The sequence below is a fragment of the Jatropha curcas genome, chromosome 3 (genome assembly GCF_041381405.1).
Source record: "Jatropha curcas cultivar XTBG-Jc1 chromosome 3, XTBG_Jcur_1.0, whole genome shotgun sequence".
In the NCBI taxonomy this organism is placed as follows: Eukaryota; Viridiplantae; Streptophyta; class Magnoliopsida; order Malpighiales; family Euphorbiaceae; genus Jatropha; species Jatropha curcas.
In genome coordinates this window covers 25,563,755-25,589,599 of record NC_143153.1, presented here as the reverse complement: position 1 = coordinate 25,589,599, position 25,845 = coordinate 25,563,755, and the positions used below count along the sequence as shown (strand labels likewise).

Here is a 25,845-nt window from a genome sequence, read left to right as displayed (position 1 = left end):
AAATTTAAATGGGAGTTACATGTATCCATTTACATTTGTTGAAAAAGTCACAACGTAGGATCGGAATCTACTCTATGAGATCAAACGGTTCAAAATAAAGAAGGCATAGTCCTCTAAAACACACCCAATCTATACACTGACATAGAGAGATTAACATCTCAAAACCGAAGACTCAACCCTAGCGACAATTATAAGATCAAAGAAGAAGGAACAAACCTACTAGGCTTCTTCGATAATGGCGTTCCCTTCTCGTCTCTTATCCAGATCCAAGCAGGTATTCCTCACTATTCCATCCCTAGAATATCTTTATTCGAGTTGTATTTCATTAAAATTGAAAGTTCATTTCCTTTATTTTTATTCGCCGTTTTCGATTTCTTTATCCTCCGTTTGGTTTTCCAGAAAATTAGTTGATTCCAGGGGAAAATGAGAGGAAGCGAGAGAAATGTCGAATTTGGGTCAAAGTAAAAATTAAAATTTGTTGTTATTGGATTAGGAACGAAATGAATCTGATAATTGGTATATCTGTAGTTTGATCGCCATATTTATAATATCTTTTCCAATGGTATTTTGCAGCTCTATGGCAGTCAAGTCATTCTACAACAGGATCACGCTATTCCTGTCCGTTACTTTGCCAAAAAAGCTGATCCTCCAAGTCAAAAAGGAGATAGTCCTCCAAGGCTTAAGGGAGATGGTTAGTAGATTTTTGTATGCTTATTAATGGGGCTTTTGTCATAATAAATCCTTTGATGGAATTTGGTAGCTTTTGCACATATTACATTTACCTAAAGCACAAAGTGCCAAAGGGGAGAGAAGTTCTCCAATGACGCTTGCATAAGAATAGTGATTAATGTTTTAGGACTTAGTTAGTAGTTATTTGCCTTTTGGGTTTTGGCGCATTTCCTAAAGCCATTTGAATTGCATTTCCTATTATGATTCAATAATTTTGCTAGGAATGTGAAATATGCTCTTATTGACCTCAGGGCCATGTTATAAAACTTGATGTGAAGTTTCATAGCTTCCGATTACCTATAGTTCTCATTCGTCCATTGATGAATCAAGAAATCAAATGGTCTATATTACATTTGCACTTGCAAAATTGTAGAGGCTATTTCTGTTGAGCTAAAAATTAAGTAATCGCTGCATTGTTTGTTTATATTTATCTGACCTTTCCTAACGTATTTAGTGAAGTTATTCATAACCCAGGTGTATATCTTCAATTAGCCTATAATATTCATGATATTTGAAAACATATAGTTTAGCCTAGATGTACACTTACACTTTACATTCATTCCCAGGTGGTATGAGACTGTTGCACAATACTTTACAAGCTTGCTCAAATGCCAAGCATGTGTAAAATGTGAACTTATGAAAACTCTTAGAACTTAAACATTCGGCAAATATTCAAATCTATTTCTTTCTTTGCTATGCATTTGTGAGCTTGCTTATGGAAAACATAGCTATTGAGGAGAATATGTTTTTTATTTATTTATTTTTGGTTCTGTAAAGCTGCCAATTAATAGAACCTTACTATCGATATGTTGAAAGATTTGTTATGTTAGTCCATATGCTAATAAGTATACTTTTATTATTTAGTGAAAAGTTAGATGTGATCATTATTCTGCTTAGATCTGTGATTACCATTATATCTTGAATTCTTAGATGCATTTTTTTTTTCCAATAAAAGTGTGCCTTGATGATTTGATAATTTACCGATGAATTTTTTGTTTGAGGTGAAAAGAGTTGTTAAAGGGCATATTTCTGGAAGTCAAGAAGAAATATGAGACAGCTGTTGGAATACTTAAGAAGGAGAAGATCACCATTGCTCCCGAGGATCCTTCAGCTGTTTCTCAATATGCGAAGATCATGAAGACAATTAGAGAGAAGTAAACTAATCTTCCCCTTAATTTCTTCCTTTCATCTCTATTTCATTCACTATAAAGGAACAAATTAAGTTTAATATTGAAAATTTCATGTTAATTAGTGTTGTGTTTTAGCTCTAAGTAAGCGGACGTTCACTTATAATCTCTTTTATTTCTCCAGATCTACGCATATAAAATTGTAGTTTTTAATAAATAGTAGAGATTTACTGGCAGTGTTATCTTCTCCGACCTAGATGTAGATAATTTATTTTTGCCAATTAGGAGTAGCTTGGCGGGTTTCCCCATTTCTGAGGAGTAGGGGGCTCTCGAGTCCCCTCATGCACAAAATATTAGCGGAATGAGCTACCCCCCTATCCACCACATTAGGAAAGAGGTATGGGCTACACCTATTATGTATCCCAGGTTGGTTCTCCTGGTAAACCAGAAAAGGATACTATTTCCCAATGCTTAGCGTTCCTTTGTCCTTTTATTTTGTTCTATCTTTGCCTTTGGTCAAACTTGAATCACTTCTCCATATGCACATGTAATCTGTGTCTTAAGTTGAGTGGAATAGTATGAATTGGCAATTGCCTATATTTTAGTGGCTTAAGAAAATGATGAATATGTTGGTCACATGTATTTCCTGCAGGGCTGGTTTGTTCTCTGAGTCTGAAAGAATTAAATTCACTATTGAGACACAAACCGTCGATATTCCAGATGCTCGGACATATTTGTTGACATTGAAGGAAATTCGAATCAAGTATGTCCTTTTTCAATTTGTTCGGTTTCCTGTTTCGATTTTATTTACGCTCCAAATGTAGTTTCATTTTCATCTTTATATGTACTGTGGATGCTTTAGGATTTAGTTAACAATTAAATGTTATAATGTTTCCTATGTCATGTTAATGAAGGCAAAATATGTTCTCCTTGATGGTCCATCTTATCTGTATTTGGTATTGTTTGTCTTGTGGTTCTGATAGATTGTTGAAGTAAAGTGTGTAAAATTACGTTCTCCAGCATCAAATTTTGAATTCCCATTTGTCCCATTTTTTTTGTGGATGTTTCCTCTGTATAGGAGAGGTCTCATTGATGAACTTGGTGCTGAAGCCATGATGATGGATGCTTTGGAGAAAGTTGAAAAGGAAATCAAGAAACCTCTAATGAGGAATGATAAGAAAGGAATGGCTCTTCTATTGACAGAATTTGATAACATTAACAAAAAGTAAGCCCCATTCAACAATATTATTTGTGTCATTTGTGTTGCTATGTTCTAATATATCATGCTTGTTCGGAACCCTGTGAAATTGCTTTATCTTTCCTGTAAGACTTACCAGTGACCTAGTTGCTGGGACAGATTTTATGAGACTTAAAATTGTATGACCGTTTCCTAGTGAAAGGATGGGAGGACTCATTATGCATATCACCAAATACTGAATTGTGTATGGTAAGTGGAGGTGGTGAATGCTAGCTCAGAAAGTTGTTATCAGTCATACTGAACTTTTTTAACTCTGTTGCCTGATTTCATGATAGTGAATGTGTCCGTTTTCCAGTTTTATTCAGAGCTGTGATATTGCCTGCAAATATTTTTTTTCTTTTAAGGCCTACTTTAATTGGCTCTTTTTAATTTTTTTTTTTTTGGTCATTTTACCAGGCTTGGAATTCGGAAGGAAGATCTTCCCAAGTATGAAGAAGAGCTAGAAAACAAAATTGCCAAAGCACAATTAGAGGAGCTGAAAAAGGATGCTCTTGAAGCCATGGAAACCCAAAAGAAGAGGTATGCTATTGATTCCTTACTCTTCCTTTGCTATTATCAACCTGTTAATTTTCTAGGCATATGGGGATTAAACTGTATTTAGGTTCTATATCAGTATATTCCTGGAAAGTAGCATTCCTGACGGAGCTTTATGAAGATCATTTATGTCGGGATAATGTGGGTTGAGTTGATTTCCTCTGCTCTTTGTTTCAGGGAAGAATTCAAGGATGAGGAGGTTCCGGATGTGAAATCTTTGGACATCAGAAACTTCATCTGAGATAGTGAAATGCTTGTTCATGAGTTTGTTTTGATGTTAAACAAATTATTCCGAACCGACACAAAGGGGACCACTGCCTGCTTAGGATGTGGGGATTATTACCTCATCTGTTTTGCTTCTTGATAATAAAAAAAGGACCTTTGCAGTACAACTGCGGCAGCTGAGTAGATATCGTTGCTGTTTTCTGTATTCCATGTTATTGCCAGGAAGAGCTGGAAATATGTTGTCGCTGCTTTTGCTGTAAAATGATATTTCATTTCAGGAAGTTCTCCCTGAAAACATTTCTTTTCCAGGACCTGTTGGTTTCCCAATTTCTAATACATAACCAAACTAGCGTTTTTGTGGCCCTTTTCCCGTTAGATATTTCCTTGCATTAATAGTCTTTCTTGGAACTGTGATCCTACTGATAGTACAAATGAATGGCCGGGTTGTGCTAAGAGAATATAATTGATAAAATTTTGTTAAATCAAAATTAGCAAGTTCATTATCATTTTTTAATTTGATTTTATTTGCATTGAATTGCGGGTAAATTTCATAATTATTATATCGTTTAATGAATTAATTTTGAATTTTAAGATCGAGTTTGATATCTTGAAAATTAGTAAAATAAAATTATTAAACAAATTAAGAAAATTGTTTTTAGTTAATCAAAATAATTCAATCGCAGGACCTATATATTTTCCAAATAACAATTATATTAATAAAAAAATTAAAATACAACTATTAATTTAGTAATTAGAGTCTAAATAATTTAAAGTTTTTAAGCTGAGCTGGAAAACTTTAAGTGAAAAAAGCCAAGTATACAACAGTAACACCGTAGACCAAAGACCCAAAAAAAGTCACCAGGTCCTATTGTTAAGAATAGTGAATTACTATTTTCATTAACGTTTAACTAGCCGGGCAACCGTATGCTTCAACCTACATTGGTGGCTGCACTATTCGTTGAAGCATATGAAGTTTTACCGAAAGCGGATTATAACCATTGATCAAATATGAGTTCGATCAATATTTGTTTCTCTGGAATACCGAAAGCAAGCATATCCGCTGATCAATCTGGGTGATCCCAATTAGGCTTATTAATCACTAATTAATTATAGTTAAAAACACAAACTAGACAACTCTATTGATCAATAAAAAAAATAGGAACAAAATTTTCCAATCACAAGCATGTGGGTGTACCTTATATACATTAACAACAATAAACTTAGTTCTACCAAAATGAGGGCTTAGCCTCTTGTTCCAAAATTCTGCACTAACTATCCTGGTAAATATTTCGCCTGATGGTAAAACAAAATGATTAAATTAGCAGCTATCTAACTTCCCTATAACAGTCATTTCCTTCACTACCTTATAAGACCTTGAAGAATGATTAGCATTCTTATAAACACCATGCTCGATAATTAAGATTTACTCTTCTTATTTGATTTAGGGCTGTGGTCTCCTTTTCGCCTTTTCCCTTTCTTATGACTTTCCTGTTTACCATGTTTTTCCACTTTAGTTTTACTAGATTTTACACTAATAAGACCGCTTGAGGATATTTTTCCACCACCACTTTTCAATGCATTCTCGAAATCACCGTCTCTGTCCACAATGGCATACTGTTGGAGAAGCTCAGGATTTAGTGCCTCCGTTTTGGTTTTCATCTCATCCTACAATCAGTTCAGCACTCTCACTCACAGGACAAAAGGAGAGAGACAGATCAAAGAAAGAAAAAGACAGTTAAAAGACATGGAACATACCTCAACTTGCTTCGCTGCTTCATTTAGATCATCCTCCACAGAGATTTTAAGAGGTTCCAGCACTCTCTGTATATAGCAACATTTATGGTGTTAATTTAAATATTCAAGAAAATGGAAATAGAACATAATTCTTTTCAGAAAAAAGTGGAAGATTGCAGATGGAAAAAAGATAATCCTGTTAACGCATGTAAGTTGTCCTCAATCAGAATATATATTTTTGGTTTATGTTTTTCTAGACTAGAAGTTCACATCTCGGGAAACAGCTTGATGAAGCAAAGGGAATATTGTTTTCCTTTATTTTGGAAAAAAATATTCTTGTATTCCCAAACTCCAAAAAAAAAAAAAAAAAAAAAATCTTTTAATAGTAGATTTCACTTCTACATTTGATAAACAAAAACAAAAACCAACCGCCATACGAAACAGGCCCTAAAATTCTCGTGTCAATATATTCACATGCATCTTGATGGTGTCCACTCGGTCATAGAAACTAATAAAGCCATTAATCTGATATGGCACCCAGACAAGCTTTGCTCCTTTTGTTGCTTGTAAAAGGACCTATCACCTTATGTATCTCTAAAGGTTCATCCTGACATATGAGGCATGCATTTCTCTGAGCTTACCTCTTTTAATTGGGTCAACCACCATACCGAACAGGCCCTAAAATTCTCATCTCAATCTTTCACATGAATCTTGATGGTGTCCACTCAGTCATAGAAACTAATGAAGCTATTATATGTTATGGCACTCGGACAAGCTACAGCTCCTTTTATTGCTGACAAAAGGACATATCACCTTATGTATCTCTAAAGGTTCATTCTGACATGAGGTATGAATTTATCTGAGCTTACCTCTTTTAATTGGGGTAGGGTTGATTGGATTTCATCAGATGCAATACCATAAAGATATTTATGGAACCTTCTCATGGCCTTCATAAAAAGTGACAAAATCTGTGTCCTTTCCAACTTCAATTGTCCCTGCAACAACAATTCAGCAGGAAACTCAAATCTCCAAATGCCCAAGTAGAAAACAAAATAAAGCTCAAGTGTATGCATGAGCAAGTCATGCATGTGTATATTATGTAGTTGACTAATTATCTAATTAGTTCAGAATCAAACCTCAATATAAGTGAAGTCTTGCTTCTGCAAGCCAATGCAGAGTAAAATGGAAGCCTGGACATATGACAATGTAACAGGAAGCTTCCCTCTAAAATATAGGCGAGCAAGGACTGAAACAGAGTCTAATATCTGGAGAAAGAGTAGCAAGAAAAACACATACATCCAACTCACAATTAGAAATTATGATGATAGAGTCATTACGAAATCATTGGATAATGAAGTCCTTATGAAATCTTTGCATAATGAAGTGCTTACGGGACCTTCAGGCATAATAAAATCAAATCAAGTGATAATTTTATTGCCAATAAAAGCCAATTAGTTTCTTGGAGCAGAGATGTTTTACACCATTCAAATGATGACATTATTGAGCGTCAGATGTGAATGACTTACAGGATTATTCAGTTCTTCCAACGGTCATACCAAATAATTATCAGCTTCACCAACAGCAGTAAAAGAATATGAAGAATTGAAAATATATCTCTCAAAAATCTCCCAGTATAGAATCAGATGCCATATTCCTAGTTTCATTTCTTCCAGATGTGTACAAATAAAATAATTTAACCATAATAGTCCGTGGTATATTAGATTTGACTTGGCAAAATCCAGACTCCATAACAGAAATAAAAATTTAAAATTTCCATTTATTGCACCATGCAAAGACACATGCCCTTACGCATATGATTGCAATAGAAATTTTATTAGAGCTTGAAACTTGTGACAAAACATCATTTGTTTGTCAAAATGCACAATGAAACAGTTTGCATTATCTTTATCTTCCACATATAAACCCCACACACACAAAAAAAAAACAGGAAAGCCTTATGCCTTAATGCTCCATTTAGTGAGCCTTAATAGAATGTAAACAAATGCATTTCTAGTGTAAACAAGTTCAATGATCCTAGAATGACATGTAAGAATATTATTCCCAAGATTCATATGGAAACCGAATAAGGTTTAGGCTTCAAGGCATTGTCATCAGATCTCAGTTACATTTATAGGCACTTATTTCTTCAACAACAAATTATGGAGAATGCATGGAGTAATCATATCACTATATTACCAAGCGATAATCAGCAAGATTATCAGTATAAGCTTTCAGTCGCTGCATATCATCTGCTGTAATTTCAAAGCTAAGTGACTTCCAAAATCCTTCTGGAGTGGATGAAGTAGCTTTAGTATCCGTATCTGCATAGTTGATCTTAGGAGCCAGTACACTAAAAGATTTTAAAGAATCAAAGTAAGCTATTGAACATAAGTAGCAATGAGCTGGATTAAAGAAAATGTAAAATTTAAATTCCAACCTCATAGCAAGCTTATATTCCATTGCTCGGAAACAAGATTCCAGTAATCTAGAAAACCTTAGCCTGAAAGCTGAAGAAGTTGAGAAATCAAGCTAAGATACAGGGTATTAGAGAGAATGTCAGCGGAAGGGGCCAGAAGCGGATGAATTGGAATATAGGACTTACCTTGGTAAAATGGACCAAAAAAGCCCCATTCATCTGATCCACTGACTTCAAAATCATCATTGTTTAATGGTTTCAGGACCATACAAGTGTGCTCACCAGTTACTGTACTCTAAAATAACCAAAAAATAAAAATAAATAAATACACGCCAGTTTGTCAATGCATAAATTATACTATTATATTCATCTATGAAAGAGAGAAATAAAGAGGATAAAAAAAAAAAAAAGAGAGTTGCATTTTAACTGGAATTTGGCCAATGTAGAATGGAGCAAATTTATGTTTCCCCCAAAAGCGAAAAAGGTCTAAAGTAAGCCCAAAAGAAACACCAAGATAGTGAAGTTTTTCAGGTCGTCTTTCACGAAGAGTAACTAGCAAATGTGGAAGGTCCGTCCTTGGTTTTATATTTTCTTCTAGCAATGAAACCTGCAATTACAGTATGGTAGAAACACATGACTCCATAAAACATAGAAATTAAAGAAAATGCACGATCGCTAATGTGGGAACAAAATAAATAAATGGGAGTTCTGTGAAAGAACCTTCTCTGCAGCTTCCATAATTCTAACTTGGGGAGTCTCCACATTGTTTTCAAAATCTACTTCAGAAATGGGAGTGAACTGTCCTTCATAGTACCTATGGGTGGCAAAATTATGAGTGCGTCTTTAAATACTTGAACAAGTGTTGCAGCATGATCAAAGCAAAATTACTAAATATAGCATTTTCTTCCCTATATACTATATAGCTTTGTCACAGTTTGCATTTTATGTACACATTTTGGATGTCTCATCACAGAAATAACAGATGAACATCAAATCTTCAAATTGATGAAACCATTTAATTCATGAGCTTAGGGCTAGAACAGTATTAGTTATTTTGATGCCCTCGATTTTCTCAAGGAATAAAAAGCGAGAAAAAATATATGAATTTCACTATTGAGTCATCGGTTACTTTCTGTTCTTTCTGTGGATCTAAGTAAATGTTGACTCATTCTCTGCTAATTATTAAATAAAAGAAAATTGTTATTCTGTCAAATTTAGCATCAGTTTCATACATCATCAATCAAGGATGCCTCCTGTTTACAAAGCAGAAATTCAGTTTTACTCTGTCAGTTGGAATATCTTTTCAAGAACGGAAAAATGCTCGTGTGGCACGGTGGGGATTATCAATGACCTAGAGAATACTTGAGAGGGAATAAAGACATACTAAAAAAAGAACAGACAGGCACCATTTTGTATAAAGAAACTGCTTTATATTCTGAAAATAGCATAATGCCTTTTATAGATATGTATCAAGTTTTTGGACATTTACATTTGCCATTCGACTAATAGTCCAGATTTAAATTCAAGAAGTCCTCTCTATGTTAAACAAGCTACGTTCCCAAGACAGGAGTAACCTTTATTGTATGAAAAAATTTTGGACCTTTGTTTGCCATTCAAGCATCACCATGTTTGGCATCTAGGTGTACAGTTTATCAGGTATAATAACGACCCACATTTTAATACCTTAAGCTTAAGAGCTGTTCTTGTTTAACCTAAGGAAAAAGAAACGTAACTGAAACACATTATTTTTTGAATTCATATTTCTTCCAACACCCTCTTGCAAAGAGTTCATCTTCCCACAAACAATTTACCATCTTAACAAGGTCTATTGACATCTAGCTACAACAAGGTCAAAGGGAAGTCAAAGATGCACATACCTAGTCAAAAGTTCCACAGCAGTAGAACCATATCCAAGCTGCAGTAACCCCCAGTAAGTATTACAATACTTGACGGTTCAAAAAAGATTTACTTGGAAATGTATAGTATAGATAATTACCCTCATGGCACTTGGATGAGTGGCAATGCGTACTATCCGAGCACCTGAAAGACTGGGGAAACCTGTATCTCGGAATTGCTCGCAGAATTTCCATGGAATCTGATCTCCAAAGGGTTGATGGCCATCACTTAAGCTTTTGATAGCAGATTGACGAGAAATCTGGCCTTCAAGACAGACCTGTCAATGAATCAACCATGTGGTACAACCCTTAGCATCATGTATAAAATATTTTGGTAAAAGTAGTGTTACAGAGATTATGTACTGTTATCGAAGAAAATAAGTTATGCTCAAAAACTAACACAGGCACATATCAAGTTTGAGAAATGAAATGAAGGCTGCCATCATTTCTGGAACATGGATAGATGCTGATTGGTCAAAACTAATTTTTTTTTGTTTTTTTTTTGTGTTGAAAAAAAAAAGCAAAAAGTTCAGAGTAATATAAAACAATGAGTTAAGAAGGAATAAAGCCAGGTAGAGAATAAGCTAGAATCTTGAACTACCAGTAGCAGATAAACGCAGATGATGATAAATATGATTGTTGAGAAAATACGAAATCAGGAATAACAGGCAACAATGATAAAGGAAATTTACTATTGCATAAAACAAGGTTAATGCTTGTCACCTGTTTCTGCATGAGATTTTCAGGACTCAAAAGATACATAAAGAACCACAGGCACCAAAACATACTTCAAATAAATCAAAGTAATTGATGACACCATAAATCATATTTAGTATAAACCATGTCGAATGCAGAAAAGAGTGAAGGAAATCTAAAATATTAAGATTTTAGAAATCACAAATCTAGGACAGAAACGATCATGTTAAAAACTATCCTTACATCCCCCTCAATATATAACTATATACTAGCAACAAAAGAACTTAAATGTGTCATAACTAATTTACCTGAATGACACATAAGATATCAGGAAGTTGATTCTTAGACTCATCAACAGGGCCTGCATGTAAAACATTAGCCGACGCTTTCTTCGCAATGATAAATCAAATAAAATTAGCCCAAAGAGAAAGTATACCAAGTAACACAAACAAATGATGCGCGGGAGCATCTGCCAAAAGTTGTAAATCATTAGGGGAATTTTTATAGTGAGACGCAACATATAATGCCATCATTCGCTGCAAGTTAAGATAAAAGAGATTCAACTAAGCTCTCTGTACCATAAAATTCAAATAAATAATAGGAAGAAAATATTACATCACAAAGTATTTACCTGCAAAAACAGCTCGCTGTCTTTGTGATAGGAAAACAGTGTATCCCTATTAACATAATAGAGATTACACTCACTGGGTGGAGGTAATCTGGTTTCAGAAAAGAATGAATCAATAACAACGACAGAGGCAGTTTGGTTTTTTAAGGAGATAAAGGCATTTTCATCTCCCATATGCATATGATTTACCAACCTGCTGATACTAGGTATGGAATTTGTAACATCCAAGCAAAGTAAAGCATTGAGCCAGGATTCAATGGGATCGCCAGAAGCATATCTGATAGACTCACTAAGCTCTATCTTTTTAAAAAGACGACCTGCAGTCGAGAAACCAGAAAATTTCCCAAGCAAGTCATTTGAGCATGTAAAAGTAAATTGCCAGCTTCAAAAATTGTAAAACCAGAATAACTTTTAGGGGTATGCTATTCATGTGACTATAATAACAGAAGAGAGGAAAACATCCAGCAATTATTGATACTTGATCAGGCCTTGCTGTGGCCTCCACATATAGCTCAATGATGGAATGCTTTTCTTTCATTCTGAAACATTAGCAATTTCACTTAAACAGTAAGAGCAAAATGAGATGGCCAATTAGCCATTAACCAAATGCTTCCACCTGTCCTGGGAGCAAGTTGGATATTACGATCAGTTGTGGTGAACTTTAGCATTCAGACCAAGCAAATTTAGAATTTTCCCACACTGTTTAACAAGTAATATATACAAATTTGCCATGAGAACATCAAAGTTGAGTTTATAACAAGCCATCCATAGGAGCTTTTTCCCATTAAGATAAAATCACAGCACAAACAGAGGGTTTCTTGCATATCATTGATTTATCTAGCCATCAATCATCAAAGCCATGTAAAATGTAGGTGTACCAGAAAGAAAGCCCTCTAAATTCTTGGCAGTCATGTGGCTTTGTTCTTCCAATTGTTGCAAAAGTTTTAGCGACAAAGACCGCCCAGTACCTTCATAGCTTGAAATAGAAAGAACAATATAATAAATAAACACATAGATATTCTCTTAAACTAAAAGTAACTTCTTGAACTCAAGTAGTGCATGTAGCATACTTTTAGGGAAATGGAATAACTAATATTTTAGAAATGGAAATGTAAGCTCATAATCCCAAACGTAAGTCAAAAATAACATACCCATTCACAGTAGATGAAAGGAAGACCAAATATGGACCCAGTAGGGACTTCACAACTGGCAATGGAATAGCAGCTGCTTCATCAACAACCAGTAGTTCCACCTGAGAGAGCTTTTCATGTTCATGTGGCTGTATGTACTGCAAGGAAATAAAAGAAACCACAAAGAGACATAAGCAATTCTGCAAATGATGTAGAACTATGTTCAGGCACCAGCAAGACACTCAAACAAGAAAAAACCATTTAGCTTGAAACATATATTCGTATCTCCTAACCTGGATTGTTTGTCTATGTTGTTTGTAGACATTGATTCGCACAGTTGCTTTCTTGAACTCGGGATTCACACTTTTCACAACATCATAATCAATATGTTCCTGCAAAGAAATGGGTGAAATATTAAGTACACAGGTAATCTAATAAAATATAAAAAATGAGGAAAATAGAAATAATCAAGAGGACACATCATTGCATCCAAAGAGCAAGAGGCCAAACATGTACCTTGTATTCAAGTACATCAAAACCCTTGCAGATGAACTCAAACAAAGTTTTCAAGTTTTCAGGGCTAGGTGCAGTAACAAATATATTTGAATACCTGTGAAAATGAATTTTTCATTAAACAACAAAGCCAATACAGGGGAACATGCTGCTGCAGCATGTGCAAATAGATGCTTACATGAAATTCTTATTTGAAAGTGTGGATTAATAATTTGCATTACCCTGCTGCAATAGCTCCAGCAACCGCTAAACCAAGTGCTGCAGATTTCCCACGACCACGAGCAGCAAGCAAAGCAACTGTGCTACGTAGCGTCTTGTCTAAAATTGCATCAAGAAATGTGATGACTGCTTTTCCCTATTCAAAGATAAAAGTTGTCAGACACTACACACATTTTGAAGCCTCAATTACATCAGTTAAATAAAAAAGGGAATGGAAAGCCTGATACTCCCCAAATATTCTCTACCTGATCTAGGGTACAGCACCTTTTGATCAAAGGACCAACAGGAAAATCATCATGTAGTTGTTCTTTCAAATTCTTCAGGTCACGTTCAGCCTCTGAAAGACCTTCAGAGTCCTTTCATATCACAAGACACAAAAGAAAAAGTAAAACTCGGAATGCTTTATGCATCAGTTAAGGATATCAAGGGCTAAATAGACCAATTAAAAAGCTTCTTTAAAAGCTTTCCATCATATTAATACAGCAAAAGAATGATTTGCAAGAAGCAAAATATAGAGAAGCATTTTGAAACAATTGCACATTGTAAAGTTCATGTCCAAAATCCTAATAGTGTCAAAAATAAGTCATTACCTCTTTAACTGGTACTGGTGTAATTGACCTCATATGAGATGAAATTGGTAAAATGTTTAGCTCATCGTCCATGACAACACATGCTTTGCATGAAGCAAGTGATAGTAAGAAACGCTCATTAAAGCGCCCGGCAGCCTCAGAATGGGATTCAGTACGAAACCTGTCATGGACATCCTGAAATGAGAAAAACTCAAATAAGCATTTACTCTTATGGTTTGAACACAGAGGTAACACATCTATGTATGAACAACATGTTGTCCTACAAGCTCATCAGATCGCCCCCACAAATATGTAACAAGGAAAATTTGAACAAGGATGCTTCCTTCAAGTTTGAACTAATGATGTTGCAAGCAATGAACTGATTCCAGCCTAGCTGTAATATTTTCCAGGCAAGCTCAGCCAGGGAAATTACTCCTAAGCTGTGAAGGATTCAATATATATTTTAAATATAATCTTGTAGGTCCAGATAAAATTTTGCCTAACAAATTTTGCCTATTGTGTATGCCAAAGCAATATTCCACAGGATGCTCAATTGAGGTTTCCCTTTTTCAGAATCTCATTTTATGGTTCAGACTTCTATTATAAGGTATCACCTAAAAAAACGTTCATTGACATTTGGGTAAAATAAATCTATAGACAAAAATAAATCTTTAAATTTTTAAATCATGAATGTTGTTATAATTTCCAAAGTTGATATTCCATCTAACACATCATAATTCCCAGTGATTATACTCCATCTAACACCAAAAAACTTAACAATTTGCAGAAGTTAAACAAAGACAAAGGAGTACAATATTATTCCTCCATAGAAGTGCTAATACAGAAATAGTACATGATAGGTACTACAATAATTTTTTCATATCCACTAGTTAACGAAGGCCAAAATGAAAAGCTATTTAGCAGCACAGGACATGAATTCATACCATGACCATGGTATAAAGACTCGTAAGTGAGGAAAGAGAGCGCAGCAGCAAGACAATCAAGCCACCACCTTCGACTGTCTCTATAGTTCTGGCCAGGAGATTTGGAGTCAAAGCCTCAAAGTCCTAATGAAAAGGGAAACACAATCAACTTAATCAAAATGATTTAATTATTCACTGTGAAAAACTCATAACAGAGGGTTGATATAAGCAGAGTGACTCGCATTTATAAAAGCAAATAATAGACAAATTGAAACAAAAAAGTAACCTGCAATATGCACATTCCAAAAGTATTTCCAAGTATTCTTTCAGAATCCTTGTACAAGCAATATGTTAATCCTCCAGTCTCAACAAAAAGTTGAAAAGGATCAACCTTCTCAGGATCCAACAATCCCCTCTGCATCAGCTTTTTTATCTGCTTTGCTCTCTTTTTCTTGTGACTGCATAATCATAATCATAATCATAATCATAATCACCCCAAAATAAAAATCCTTAATATAGTTAGTAATTAACTTCAACACTAAAGCTAACATTAACTAAAACAAACAAATAATTGTCACCTAAAAAAAAGTTCAAATATTATTCCAAGAATTAGCTCAAAACATTAAAAATAAAATACAATTTCAAGGATAAATGCAACACCTGCTAAGTTCAAGTTTGTCCTTGTAGCACCATAAGACAGTTGGCCTGGATTTCACCACTGACTTACTCAGCATGTAATGAAGATTCACAATCTACATAAACACAAAAACCAGTATCAAGCAAATAAATTTCCAAAACAAATCACAACCTGCAAATTTCCAAATCCCTAAGAGAATTCATTTCAAAAACCAAGCTTCAAGCTCCATAATTTTATGAAAATGGCGTGCCTGATCGCGTGACTTGTCGCCGATGATGACAAACATAGAACGGTGTCGTAATTTGACGCCATTTTCAATGAGAGTTCTGATTCGTTCGTCCACCTTCTTCCTCATTTCTCTTTGCAACCCCAACAAGAGTACTCTGAAGAAGCAAGAAACAGCTTAAACTTTGGCTATTTTTTTAAAATTAATTAATTATGATAAATCTTTTTGCAAAATTTGAGTTAGGAATGCCCTGATGCTGTTATTTTTTCCTCTCTGCGTTTTTAGGGTTTATGGGAGGTTTTATAAGATGGCGGTTAAGTTCGGACTACTGAATCCATGGTCTAGGGCAGAAGCTCATTTTACGAACCGGGTTGTTATTTGAATTTTGAACCGGATTGTTTCTGTTTTAAAATTTTGAACCGGAGTAATAATTTTTTTCCCAAAAAAAAAAAAAAATCCTGAAATAAAGAATTCTTATATTTTCTGAACACTTTTAGTGCCAAGACTAAATTACATTAATTTAAACAAATAAGGACATTATTACTTTTAATTATAAAAATTTTTATTGAAGGATAAACAGATTGAAATAATATTATAGATTATATAATAAAGAGTTATATTGCATCAATTAATGTAGGATTATTAAAATAGATTGTGACATGAGAAGACGATTCGCCTAATGTGAAAATTAAACGGTTAGAGTTAAGTCTAAATAAGTTCATGTCGTAAACGGATAACTCTATATGATACGAATTTAAACAGGTCGTGTCACGGTTCGACTCGTCTAACCTATTTATTTTAAAGATAAAAATATAAATTCGTATATAATATGTATAATAAGCGAATTACACGTGTTATACGCATTGTGTTCTGACCTGTATACGATACATTTAATTATATTTGATTGAATTTTTTAACTCATGTATCACCTATTTAATTAAACAGATTATACGTATCATGTTTGTGTCATTCGTTTCGTATCATGTTCATGTTTAAATATTTAAAACGATTATGAAATAAGTCCTGATCGTATTTGTGTTGACTATAATCGTACTAGAATATTAACCAACCCATTTTGACATTCCATTCTCTACAAATAATACTTATCATTTACATATAAAACGAATACAAAAATATTGTTAGCAATTTAGCATCACAACAGAGTTAAAACGTGGGTTTTATTCATAGCTATAGCTTATAAATATAAATCAACATAATATGGGATCAATATGCCATCATACATCATATGTACCTCCTAGCCATAAGGCAAAGAGCATTTTTCTTGTGCATGGTGATGCCAGGTTGTGTGTCCATGTCCAAATCTTCCTTCTTCATTCCATTAGGCAATTCCCAATCAAATTTATAAAGCAAATTAGCAAGACATAGCTCTACCGTTGCAAGACCTATAGAAATCCCAGGACAAAGTCTTCTACCAGCTCCAAATGGTATTAGTTCACAATTTTGCCCTTTGAAGTCAATAAATTTACCAATAAACCTTTCAGGGCAAAATTCTTCTGGATTTTCCCAAGCTTGAGGATCTCTTCCAATAGCAAATAAATTAACATGAATAACAGTTTTAGCCGGTATTTGGTATCCATCTATCCTACAATCTTGAGTAGATTCTCTTGGAATTATAGGAATAGGAGGTTGCATTCTCAATGTCTCTTTGACGACAAGTTTAAGATAAGATAGGTTTGGAATGTCATCTTCATTTACTAAACCTTTGTTTCCAACAATGCCCCTAACTTCCTCTTGAATTTTCTTCATTGCTATAGGATTCTTCATTAGGTACGTCATGGCCCAAATCACAGTTGCTGTAATGGTGTCAGATGCACCAACGAATATGTTCTATGACATTCAGAAAAAAAAAAAAAAGAAATATTGTTCTGAGGAAGAAAATAATAAAGAAAAATACAAATATATATATATATATATATATATACTTTGAAAATGATCAATAATTTATAGTAATCTTTATTGAAAGTTTTCTTTGCATTGAATGGTATATGACAGGTCATAATTAAACCATAGTTTCACATTAATTAGGTAAATTATATATTATTTCACGAAAAGTCTAAATGTTAAAGGTCGTTTACAGGAAATATATTCATACACATTATGTAGAAATTATACGTGAATTAAGTAATAATCTTATTTTTTTTAATAATAATGTGGAAAAAACATGGTTAACAATATATATTTGAATTATATATCAATAAATTACTTAATTTAATAACCTAGTATTAAAATGTCAAAAAGAGTATACGATTGAAAAATTGAATAAATATATGTTCTAATTTATTGCAAAGGCAAGAAAAAGGGTGTAAATTATTTTTTTTTTCAATATATAAAAAATATATTAAAATAAATAAACCATTAAACCCACTCAAACTGAATCAAATTGCATTCATAGATTTTAATTAATTTGAGTGCTTTCTATGGTTTAATTCGATCTAAATTTTTATAAACCATTATTATAAGATTAGTTTGAATAAATTTTCAAATCAAACCATGAACACATACATTTATCCAAGGCAATAAGTTAGATTAACAAATAAACCAAATTCTTGTACAAGGGAAATCTAAATGAACCAAATTATTTATGGAATAAAATCGAACAAAATCGATTTGATTAGATCATATCTCTCATTTTTGATTTAATGTTTTTTGGGCTAAATCATTTTGCCTTTTAAGGTTTTTATGTTTCAGTTTTATATAATAAAAATTGGACTGAACTGAAATTTGATTTTTTTTATCAAAACATAAACCGAAGTGACTTATTTAAAAAAATAGACTAGTCGTGGCTTTTACCATTTTGCTCAAACCTATCTTTTTTTTTTTATTTTTTTTTTTTATTTTTTTTTATTTTTAAATTTTTCATTGAACATTTAATTTCTGAAATAAAATATTTCACTAAAAATAAATAGAACTAAAGAAACTTAATTTTTTGCAGGAAACTTTCAAAATAAAAATATAATACTAACCATGATTACTCCTTTGATATGATTAAGGCTAAGATCAACTTTAGAAGAACCATCCTTCCAGATTTGGAGCAAAACATCAACGATGTCTTCTTGTATATGAGTCTTCGATCTACTTGAATCAAGATGTTCTTGGACTATATTTTCCAAGAAAATGTCAAATTCCTGGAAATTTTTTTCTAGGCGATGCATTAACCCAATGAGTTTATCAATAAAACCCAAGAAAGGAAAATAATCTGAAACAAAAAAGGTTGTAAATAAAGCCTCAGTTTCTTGAAGTAATGCTTGAAATTTCCTTTGATTTGTCTCTTCTTCATCATATCTCTTACCAAAAGCAACTCTGCAAATTATAGTTCTTGAAAGTGAAAAAATAGTTTTAGATAAGTCTATAGATTGAGAAGCATCAGCCAATTTAGATATATTCTCAAGCATTTGGGTAACCTCAAATTCTCTAATGGGATAAGAAGCTTTCACTCTATTGGAATTCAAGAGGTGAACCACACAAATCTTCTTCATCTCAATATAACAAAAATCATAAGGTGCAAAAGCCAAGTCTAAGCCATTATATGACAATTTTTGTTGGGCTAGCTTTGGAGGTCTGCTACTAAATTTGAGATTATGGGTTTTCATTATTTCTTCAGCCATTTTGGATGAGGAAACAACTAGAGCAGGCACAAAACCTAATTGTAACGACATTAGAGGTCCGTATTTCTTGGAAAGCTGCCATAAGTGGAACTGAGAGGTTGAGCTATCAAGTTGGTGTAAGTTTCCTATTAAAGGAAGACCTTGAGGGCCAGGTGGCCATTGAAGGTTTCTTTTATTTCTGTGTTTTTGCAGAAGAAATGTCAGAATGGCAGTAAGAGCTAACAGAAGAATGACAAATGAAATCATAATTTCAGATTTTGAGAGAGGTTTTTATCTATAGGCAATGAAGTAAAAAGTAAGATTTAGAAACTTTGTCTTCCAATTGATGCTTTGAGGAAGCTTGATTTATAATGGGTTATTTATAGCCTTGAAAGATTTTTTTTAGCAGAGATTTTAACTTAGATCTATTATCATATAGATTATACTGTGGCCCGTAAATTAATTTTTTGTTCTTGAATTTCAAAGATACGATTTATGTGGACCATCTCAATAATTAATATATTTGAAATTAATATATTTGATTTCAAAGATAAACCCTAGGGGCTAAATTCTGGCCCAATATTATTGTACCCGTGGTCATCTAATATCCACACGTTAATATATTATTAAAAAAAAAAAAAAATCCACACGTTAATAGGATAGACTTGTGAAAGTGAATAACTTATGAAAGTAAATTTTAAAATCAAATAAAGACAAATAAAATATTTCTACCATTTTTTTTTTTGGAATAAAACAGGAAAAAGAAACAAAACTACATCAAAACATTTCTAGGATAGGAAACCACACACAGGTCGTGAGAAAGTAAACTGACCAGGCCCTGAGGAGGATGCTCTAACAAAACCATTTCTAAATCAAAACTCAACCCATAATGAGCCAGTCAATCAGCACACACATTGCCTTCCCTGTAAATATGCACCACCTTAACATCCCATTGTCTATTATTCATCATGTCCTTTATACTCCATACCAAGTTAGCAACGTGATTAGGAGCACCAGCATCAACAGTAACCATCAAAACCACTTGAAGATTGCCAACCTCAGTTACCAACTTCTTGATATTAGCGTCTCAGGCTATTGTGTCGGTGCCCACTGAAGTGGGACCCACACTCTTTGAAAAAGAAAAAAGAAGCACGTGTTAAGGTACGCATTAATTGCGCGTCAGTCGGTGGACCCATCCATTACGCGTTCTCTACTCTTATAAATAAAAAAGAGAATTTGCATCAAACGTACACAACAGAAAGAAAGAAAAAAAATATATAGAGAGATAATTATCTAGTTTTGAAAGGATTTCTTAAAATTAAGGGAGAGAAAAATAGCGAGAAAATTATTATGTGGTGTTTTTTGGAAAACACTTTGAGTGTCACTATTTTTGTATTACTCTCTTTGTAAAGCCTACTATTTTAATAGTGAAAGAATTATTCAGAGTTTGTCCCGTGGACGTAGCCCTAAATAGTTGAGGGTGAACCATGTAAATTTCTGTGTGTCACAATTTTACTTTTCTGCTGCATAAATTTTCTCTTAATTTATTAAAAAGGCCCAAAAAGTAGTATCAGAGTTGAGGCAAGTGGTACCTAGCCCTAACAAGTTGTATCAGAGCCGAAGGTTTCAGCAGGTCCAACCGGTCAGATAGCGATACCAGATTCGTGGATATATTTTGAAAATAAATATACGACGACGAAGAGAAAATTATGATGAGTCCATTGGTACTGTCCGCTCAGAAAGACGTTGCAGAATCGATTTAGTGATGAATAGTAAAATAGTAACTGGCTTTACTGTTGTTGCGTCCGTTTCAAGTAAGCCAGCAACATTCGCGTATAATACTATTCACGTGTACATTTATTATTCACGGATACAGTTACTACTCGCGTATACTGTTACTATTTATGGTCACTATTCACGTATACTACTGTTCACGTATACAGTTTATGTTGGTGATGATATTCTGCACAAGTAAAAATGAACAAGCAAAATGATCAGTCTAAATGGCGCGAATTATCATATATGGAGAAATAAAATGAGAGATCTCCTTATGGTAACCAAAATGCATCTGCCCATGCTTAGTTCAACTAAACTGGAAGACAAGACTGATGAGGAAACAGCTTTCGAGCATGCGTTCAAATCTCGGTTGGTAGATTTGATGATGAAGGTTTTTGTAGCACCTTTAGAAATGGTCAGTGGAAGCTCACAAAAGGTCCATTTATTGTAGCTAAAGGAATGACAACTCTGGCAAGAAAGAACATACCACCTGGATTGGATAAAGTTCACCTAGACAAGTGTCCTGATTGTATGACGGGAAAGCAAAACAGAGTAGCTTTCAAGATTACCCCTCCTTCCAGAATGAAGAATGTATTAGATCTGATTCATTCAGATTTGTGTGGACCATTGACGATGTCATATGGCGGAAATCGATCTTTTGTGACATTTATCGATGACCATTCTAGGAAGACCTCGGTATAACCATTGAAGTGCATCAGGACAGATAATGGTGGAGAATACACTGGGCCATTTGATACTTTCTGCAAAGAGCATGACATTTGACATCAAACAACACCTCTCAAGACGCCGCAACTGAATGGTTTGGCTGAGAGGAAGAATAGAACTTTAATGGAGAGAGAGTCAGATGTTTACTCTCACATGCAAAGTTGTCTAAAAGATTTTGGGGTGAAGTTCCTCTTACAGCAGTTCACCCTGTGTTCTTCTACAGTATGATACTCAAGAGAGAGTGATCAGGAAAGGATGTTTCCTATGATCATTTGCTGGTGTTTGATTGCAAAGCCTTCATGCTTATCCCGAAGGATGAACGGTCTAAGCTTGATGTCAAAACTAGATAGTGTGTATTCATTGGCTATGGCCAAAACCAATTTGGCTATAAGTTTTATGACCCAATCCAGAAGACGATTATAGAAAATCGTGATGCTGTATTTGTTGAAGATCAGACTATTGAAGATATTGAAGCAAACTGCCAATAGATCTGATGACGACTCAACAGACATACAGAGAGTCCCTCCAATAGAACGCAGACAAATTGGAGATGAAGAAAATATTCCACGAGAATAAGTGCCAGAGTTAGAAAATCCAGAAGTTCCTTATCAGAATGAACCAAAAGATGATTTTGATGGTGTTCATGTTCAACCATCAGCACCGGAAGGTTCTCAAACATTAAGAAGATCTAGTAGAGTTAGAAAACCATCTGCTAGATATCCAGTCAATGAGTACGTACTGACGACTGATGGGGGAGAACCTGAAAGCTTTGAAGAAGCTATGGAAAATGAACACAAAAAGAACTGGATTGAAGCCATGCTCAGAATGGATGCTAGTTTTAATTTGAAAATCGACAAATGGATGGAAAGACTACCTTCCTAAATGGAGATTTGGAAGAAGAAATATACATGGAGCAGCCAGAGGGTTTCGTAGAAAAAGAGAATTGTGTTTGCAAACTGAAGAAGAGCTTGTACGGCTTGAAGCAGGCACTGAGATAGTGGTACAAGAAGTTTGAGTCTATTATAGGGGAGCATGGCTACAGAAAAACTACTTTAGATCACTGTGTTTCTATGAAGAAATTCTTTGATGATGACTACATTGTTTTTGCTCTATGTGGTTGATATGTTGATTGTTGGTCAGAATTACTAGCGTGAAGAAATAGCCAAGTAAGTCTTTTGCCATGAAAGACTTGGGACCAGCAAAGCAGATTCTTGGCATGAAGATTACAAGGAATCGAAGAGCTAAGAAATTATGGTTGTCACAGGAGAAGTACATTGAGAAAGTACTTCAAAGGTTTAGAATGGAAAATGCTAAAGCGGTTAGTTGTCCTCTTACTAATCACTTTAAATTGAGTTCTAAACAGTGCCCTTCTATGGATGGAGAGAAGGAAGAAATGGAAAAGATTCCATATGCTTCAGCAGTTGGAAGCTTGATGAATGCCATGGTTTGTACACGGCCAGATATTGCTCACTTAGTTGGAGTAGTGAGTCGGTTTCTTTCAAATCCTGGAAAGGAAAATTGGACTACAGTGAAATGGATTTTCAGGATATCCAATCACATTTGTAAGGGAAGCCGTGTTGTGGCAGTCAAGATTACTGTAGCGTGCAAGAGTTGCTGTGGATGAAGAAATTCTTAAATGAACGCAGAATTCATCAAAAGCGATATCAGATATTTTGTGACAGTCAAAGCGCAATTCAGCTTGGAAAGAATTCCTCCTTCCATTCAAGATCAAAACACATTAGTGTTAGATATCACTGGATCAGTGATGTGTTGGAGATGAAGCTGTTACGGCCTGAGAAGATCCATACATAAGAAAATGGATCAGTTATGTTGATGAAGATTCTCCTTTGTTGTGTCAGTGCCCACTGAAGTGGGACCCACACTCTTTGAAAAAGAAAAAAAAAAGAACATGTTAATGGACTCATTAATTGCTCATCAATCGGTGGACGCTTCAATTAAGCGTCCTCTTCTCCTATAAATAGAGGAGAGGATTTGCATCAAAAGTACACAGTAGAAAGAAAGAACAAAAAATGTAGAGAAAGAGTTATCTAATTTTAGGAAGGGTTTCCTAAAACTAGGGGAGAGAAAAATAGTGAGGATATTATTATGGGGTGTTTTTTGGAAAACATTTTGAGTGCCACTATTTTTATATTACTCTCTTTGTAAAGCATACTATTTTTAATAGTGGAAGAATTATTCAGAGTTTGTCCTGTGGACGTAGCCCTAAATAGTTGAGGGTGAACCACATAAATTTGTGTGTGTCACAATTTTACTTTTCTGCTGCGTTAATTTTCTCTTACTTTATTAAAAGGTCCGAACAAGTGGTATTAGAGCTGAGACAAATAGTACCTAGCCCCAACACAGGCTATGGACAAGCCAAAAATAAAGCCCATAACTCAGTAGTCAAAATGGAACACTGACCTAGATTTGCTGTAAAGCCTTTAATCCAATTACTTGCAGTTCCTTGAAATAAAAGAGCCATCGGAATTTAATTTGTACCAGTCATCAGGAGGGGGATTCCAACCAATTAATTTGTCAACTCTATTGGAGTTCGTAGAAGGATTATCCTCAATACTAGCCCTATTGAGCTCCTTAGCCAAGGTTAATATAAAAGTAACTTGGTCTATAGGTCTATTGAAATAATCATTACAAACAACCTGATTTCGCCATTTCCAAGCCATCTATGTCGTTACTGCAAAGACAATGTTCCAATCAACACCATTAATGTCTAGTTTCTATCGTAGATTAGAGGCTATCCAAGAAGCCACATCTGTAGATTAAAAAACAAACTGGATAGAGAGGGGGGAAGAATTTGAAGCCAAAGATTCCTAACAACCATGCAGTCATGAAGGACATGCAGGATGGATTCCTCGTCAACTAGGCAAACTGGCAGGCACCAGAAATCGCAATATGGCGTCTTACTCTCTCCGAGTTTGTGAGCAATCTCCAGTGAACAGTTAGCCATAAGAAAGCACAAATTCTTTTCGAAACTCTCCACTTCCAAACATCCCTCCAAATCGCCTCTCTATCAACCCAATCATGTAGAGTAAGAGACGCATATGCTGTTTTAACAGAAAAAATGTCACTGGAAGTAAAACCCCAATAGCAAGCGTCATCCCTAGAGAAAATATCATTCCCTATACCTGCAATCCTCTGAATAATTGTGGCTGGTAATAAATGATCAAATTCGCTCCACTTCCAACTACTTGTACTGTTATTAAAGTCCTTTAAAGGCTTATTTAAATCCATCAAACTTAATGGAACAGTGGCAAGAGTCCATAGAGGAGGCGCATTAGGGACCCATTGATGCCCCCAGAATTTGATTGTCTCCCCATTGCCAATGGACTAGTACAAACCTGTTGCCAAAAAAGGCCAGACCCTAGCAATGTTCTTCCATAACCATGATGCATTGGCTCTAACTTGCACACCATTCATAAGATCATCTTGCCATAGCTATTTGCCCCTAAGCACTTTAACCCATTATTGCTCCTTCTGAGTGATGATTCCCATGCCAACTTCATAATAAATGCATCATTGAACTTGAGGAGCCTCTTCAATCCCAGCCCCCTGAATCCTTAGAAAGACATAAAGTGTCCCAATTAATCTCTCCTTCCCCCAACCCCAAATCTAACTTCTGTAGAGTTTTTCTATCTTACGGCATATAGAGATAGGCACAGAAATTGTTTGAAACACATAGGTAAGGATAGTTAACAAAATCACCTTCACAAGAGTAATTCTACCTGCGAGTGACAGATGACTCATATTCCAGCCAGAGAGCTTAGCACGAACTTTTTCCAGCAAGAAAGAAAAAGCAGTAACTTTGGATCTTCAACAAGTGATTGGAATTCCTAAGTACTTCCCTAAATCATTTGTCACTTTGAAGTTACACCAATAGCTAATATCCCTAACCTGCTAAGCAGAAGTATTCTTGGAAAAATATAATAAAGTTTTTTCCATATTAATTTTGTGACCCAACGAAATAGCAAAATCTGAACAAACTTTCAAAATAATATCCATTGGAGTGGTTGAGGCTTCAACAAATAAGAAAAGGTCGTCGGCAAAAAAACAAATGAGTGAGAGATGGCCCCTGTCGACTAATCCGAATAGGTTTCCATTGATGATCCAAAGCAGTAGACTAAATTCGATGAGATAACCTTTCCATACAGAGAACAAAAATATAAGGTGAAAGGAGGTCTCTTTATCTCACGCTATGAGAAGGTTTAATGTACTCAGACTGCGATCCATTCCAAGCAATCTTAAGGTTGAAGACGAAATACAC

General features: G+C 34.6%; 3 protein-coding genes across 3 annotated transcripts; 1 reads left to right on the top strand and 2 right to left on the bottom strand.

The window, feature by feature from the left end:
- Positions 1-114: 114 nt before the first annotated feature.
- On the top strand, positions 115-4,040 carry MGP1 (MALE GAMETOPHYTE DEFECTIVE 1). The gene is made up of 7 exons (XM_012219867.4): positions 115-274; positions 574-691; positions 1,739-1,883; positions 2,509-2,619; positions 2,935-3,081; positions 3,511-3,633; positions 3,826-4,040. Exons 1-7 carry the CDS (start codon positions 236-238, stop codon positions 3,887-3,889), a joined length of 747 nt encoding a protein of 248 aa, XP_012075257.1. The 5' UTR covers positions 115-235; the 3' UTR covers positions 3,890-4,040.
- Positions 4,041-4,986: 946 nt separating this feature from the next.
- LOC105636564 (GNAT acetyltransferase (DUF699)) lies at positions 4,987-15,793 on the bottom strand. Its single transcript, XM_012219868.3, has 26 exons — positions 15,484-15,793; positions 15,257-15,348; positions 14,883-15,054; positions 14,618-14,740; positions 13,695-13,868; positions 13,350-13,460; positions 13,107-13,240; positions 12,889-12,982; positions 12,666-12,764; positions 12,394-12,530; positions 12,121-12,218; positions 11,436-11,559; positions 11,246-11,333; positions 11,051-11,150; positions 10,923-10,975; positions 10,020-10,196; positions 9,901-9,938; positions 8,744-8,837; positions 8,451-8,630; positions 8,210-8,318; positions 8,045-8,114; positions 7,804-7,957; positions 6,744-6,872; positions 6,477-6,602; positions 5,629-5,694; positions 4,987-5,538 (listed from the first exon to the last, which is right to left on the bottom strand). The coding sequence occupies exons 1-26, from the start codon at positions 15,586-15,588 to the stop codon at positions 5,290-5,292; spliced, it is 3,096 nt and encodes a 1,031-aa protein (XP_012075258.1). The 5' UTR covers positions 15,589-15,793; the 3' UTR covers positions 4,987-5,289.
- Positions 15,794-16,545: 752 nt separating this feature from the next.
- On the bottom strand, positions 16,546-19,454 carry LOC105636565 (cytochrome P450 83B1). Its single transcript, XM_012219869.4, has 2 exons — positions 18,444-19,454; positions 16,546-17,307 (listed from the first exon to the last, which is right to left on the bottom strand). The coding sequence occupies exons 1-2, from the start codon at positions 19,329-19,331 to the stop codon at positions 16,702-16,704; spliced, it is 1,494 nt and encodes a 497-aa protein (XP_012075259.1). The 5' UTR covers positions 19,332-19,454; the 3' UTR covers positions 16,546-16,701.
- Positions 19,455-25,845: the final 6,391 nt, after the last annotated feature.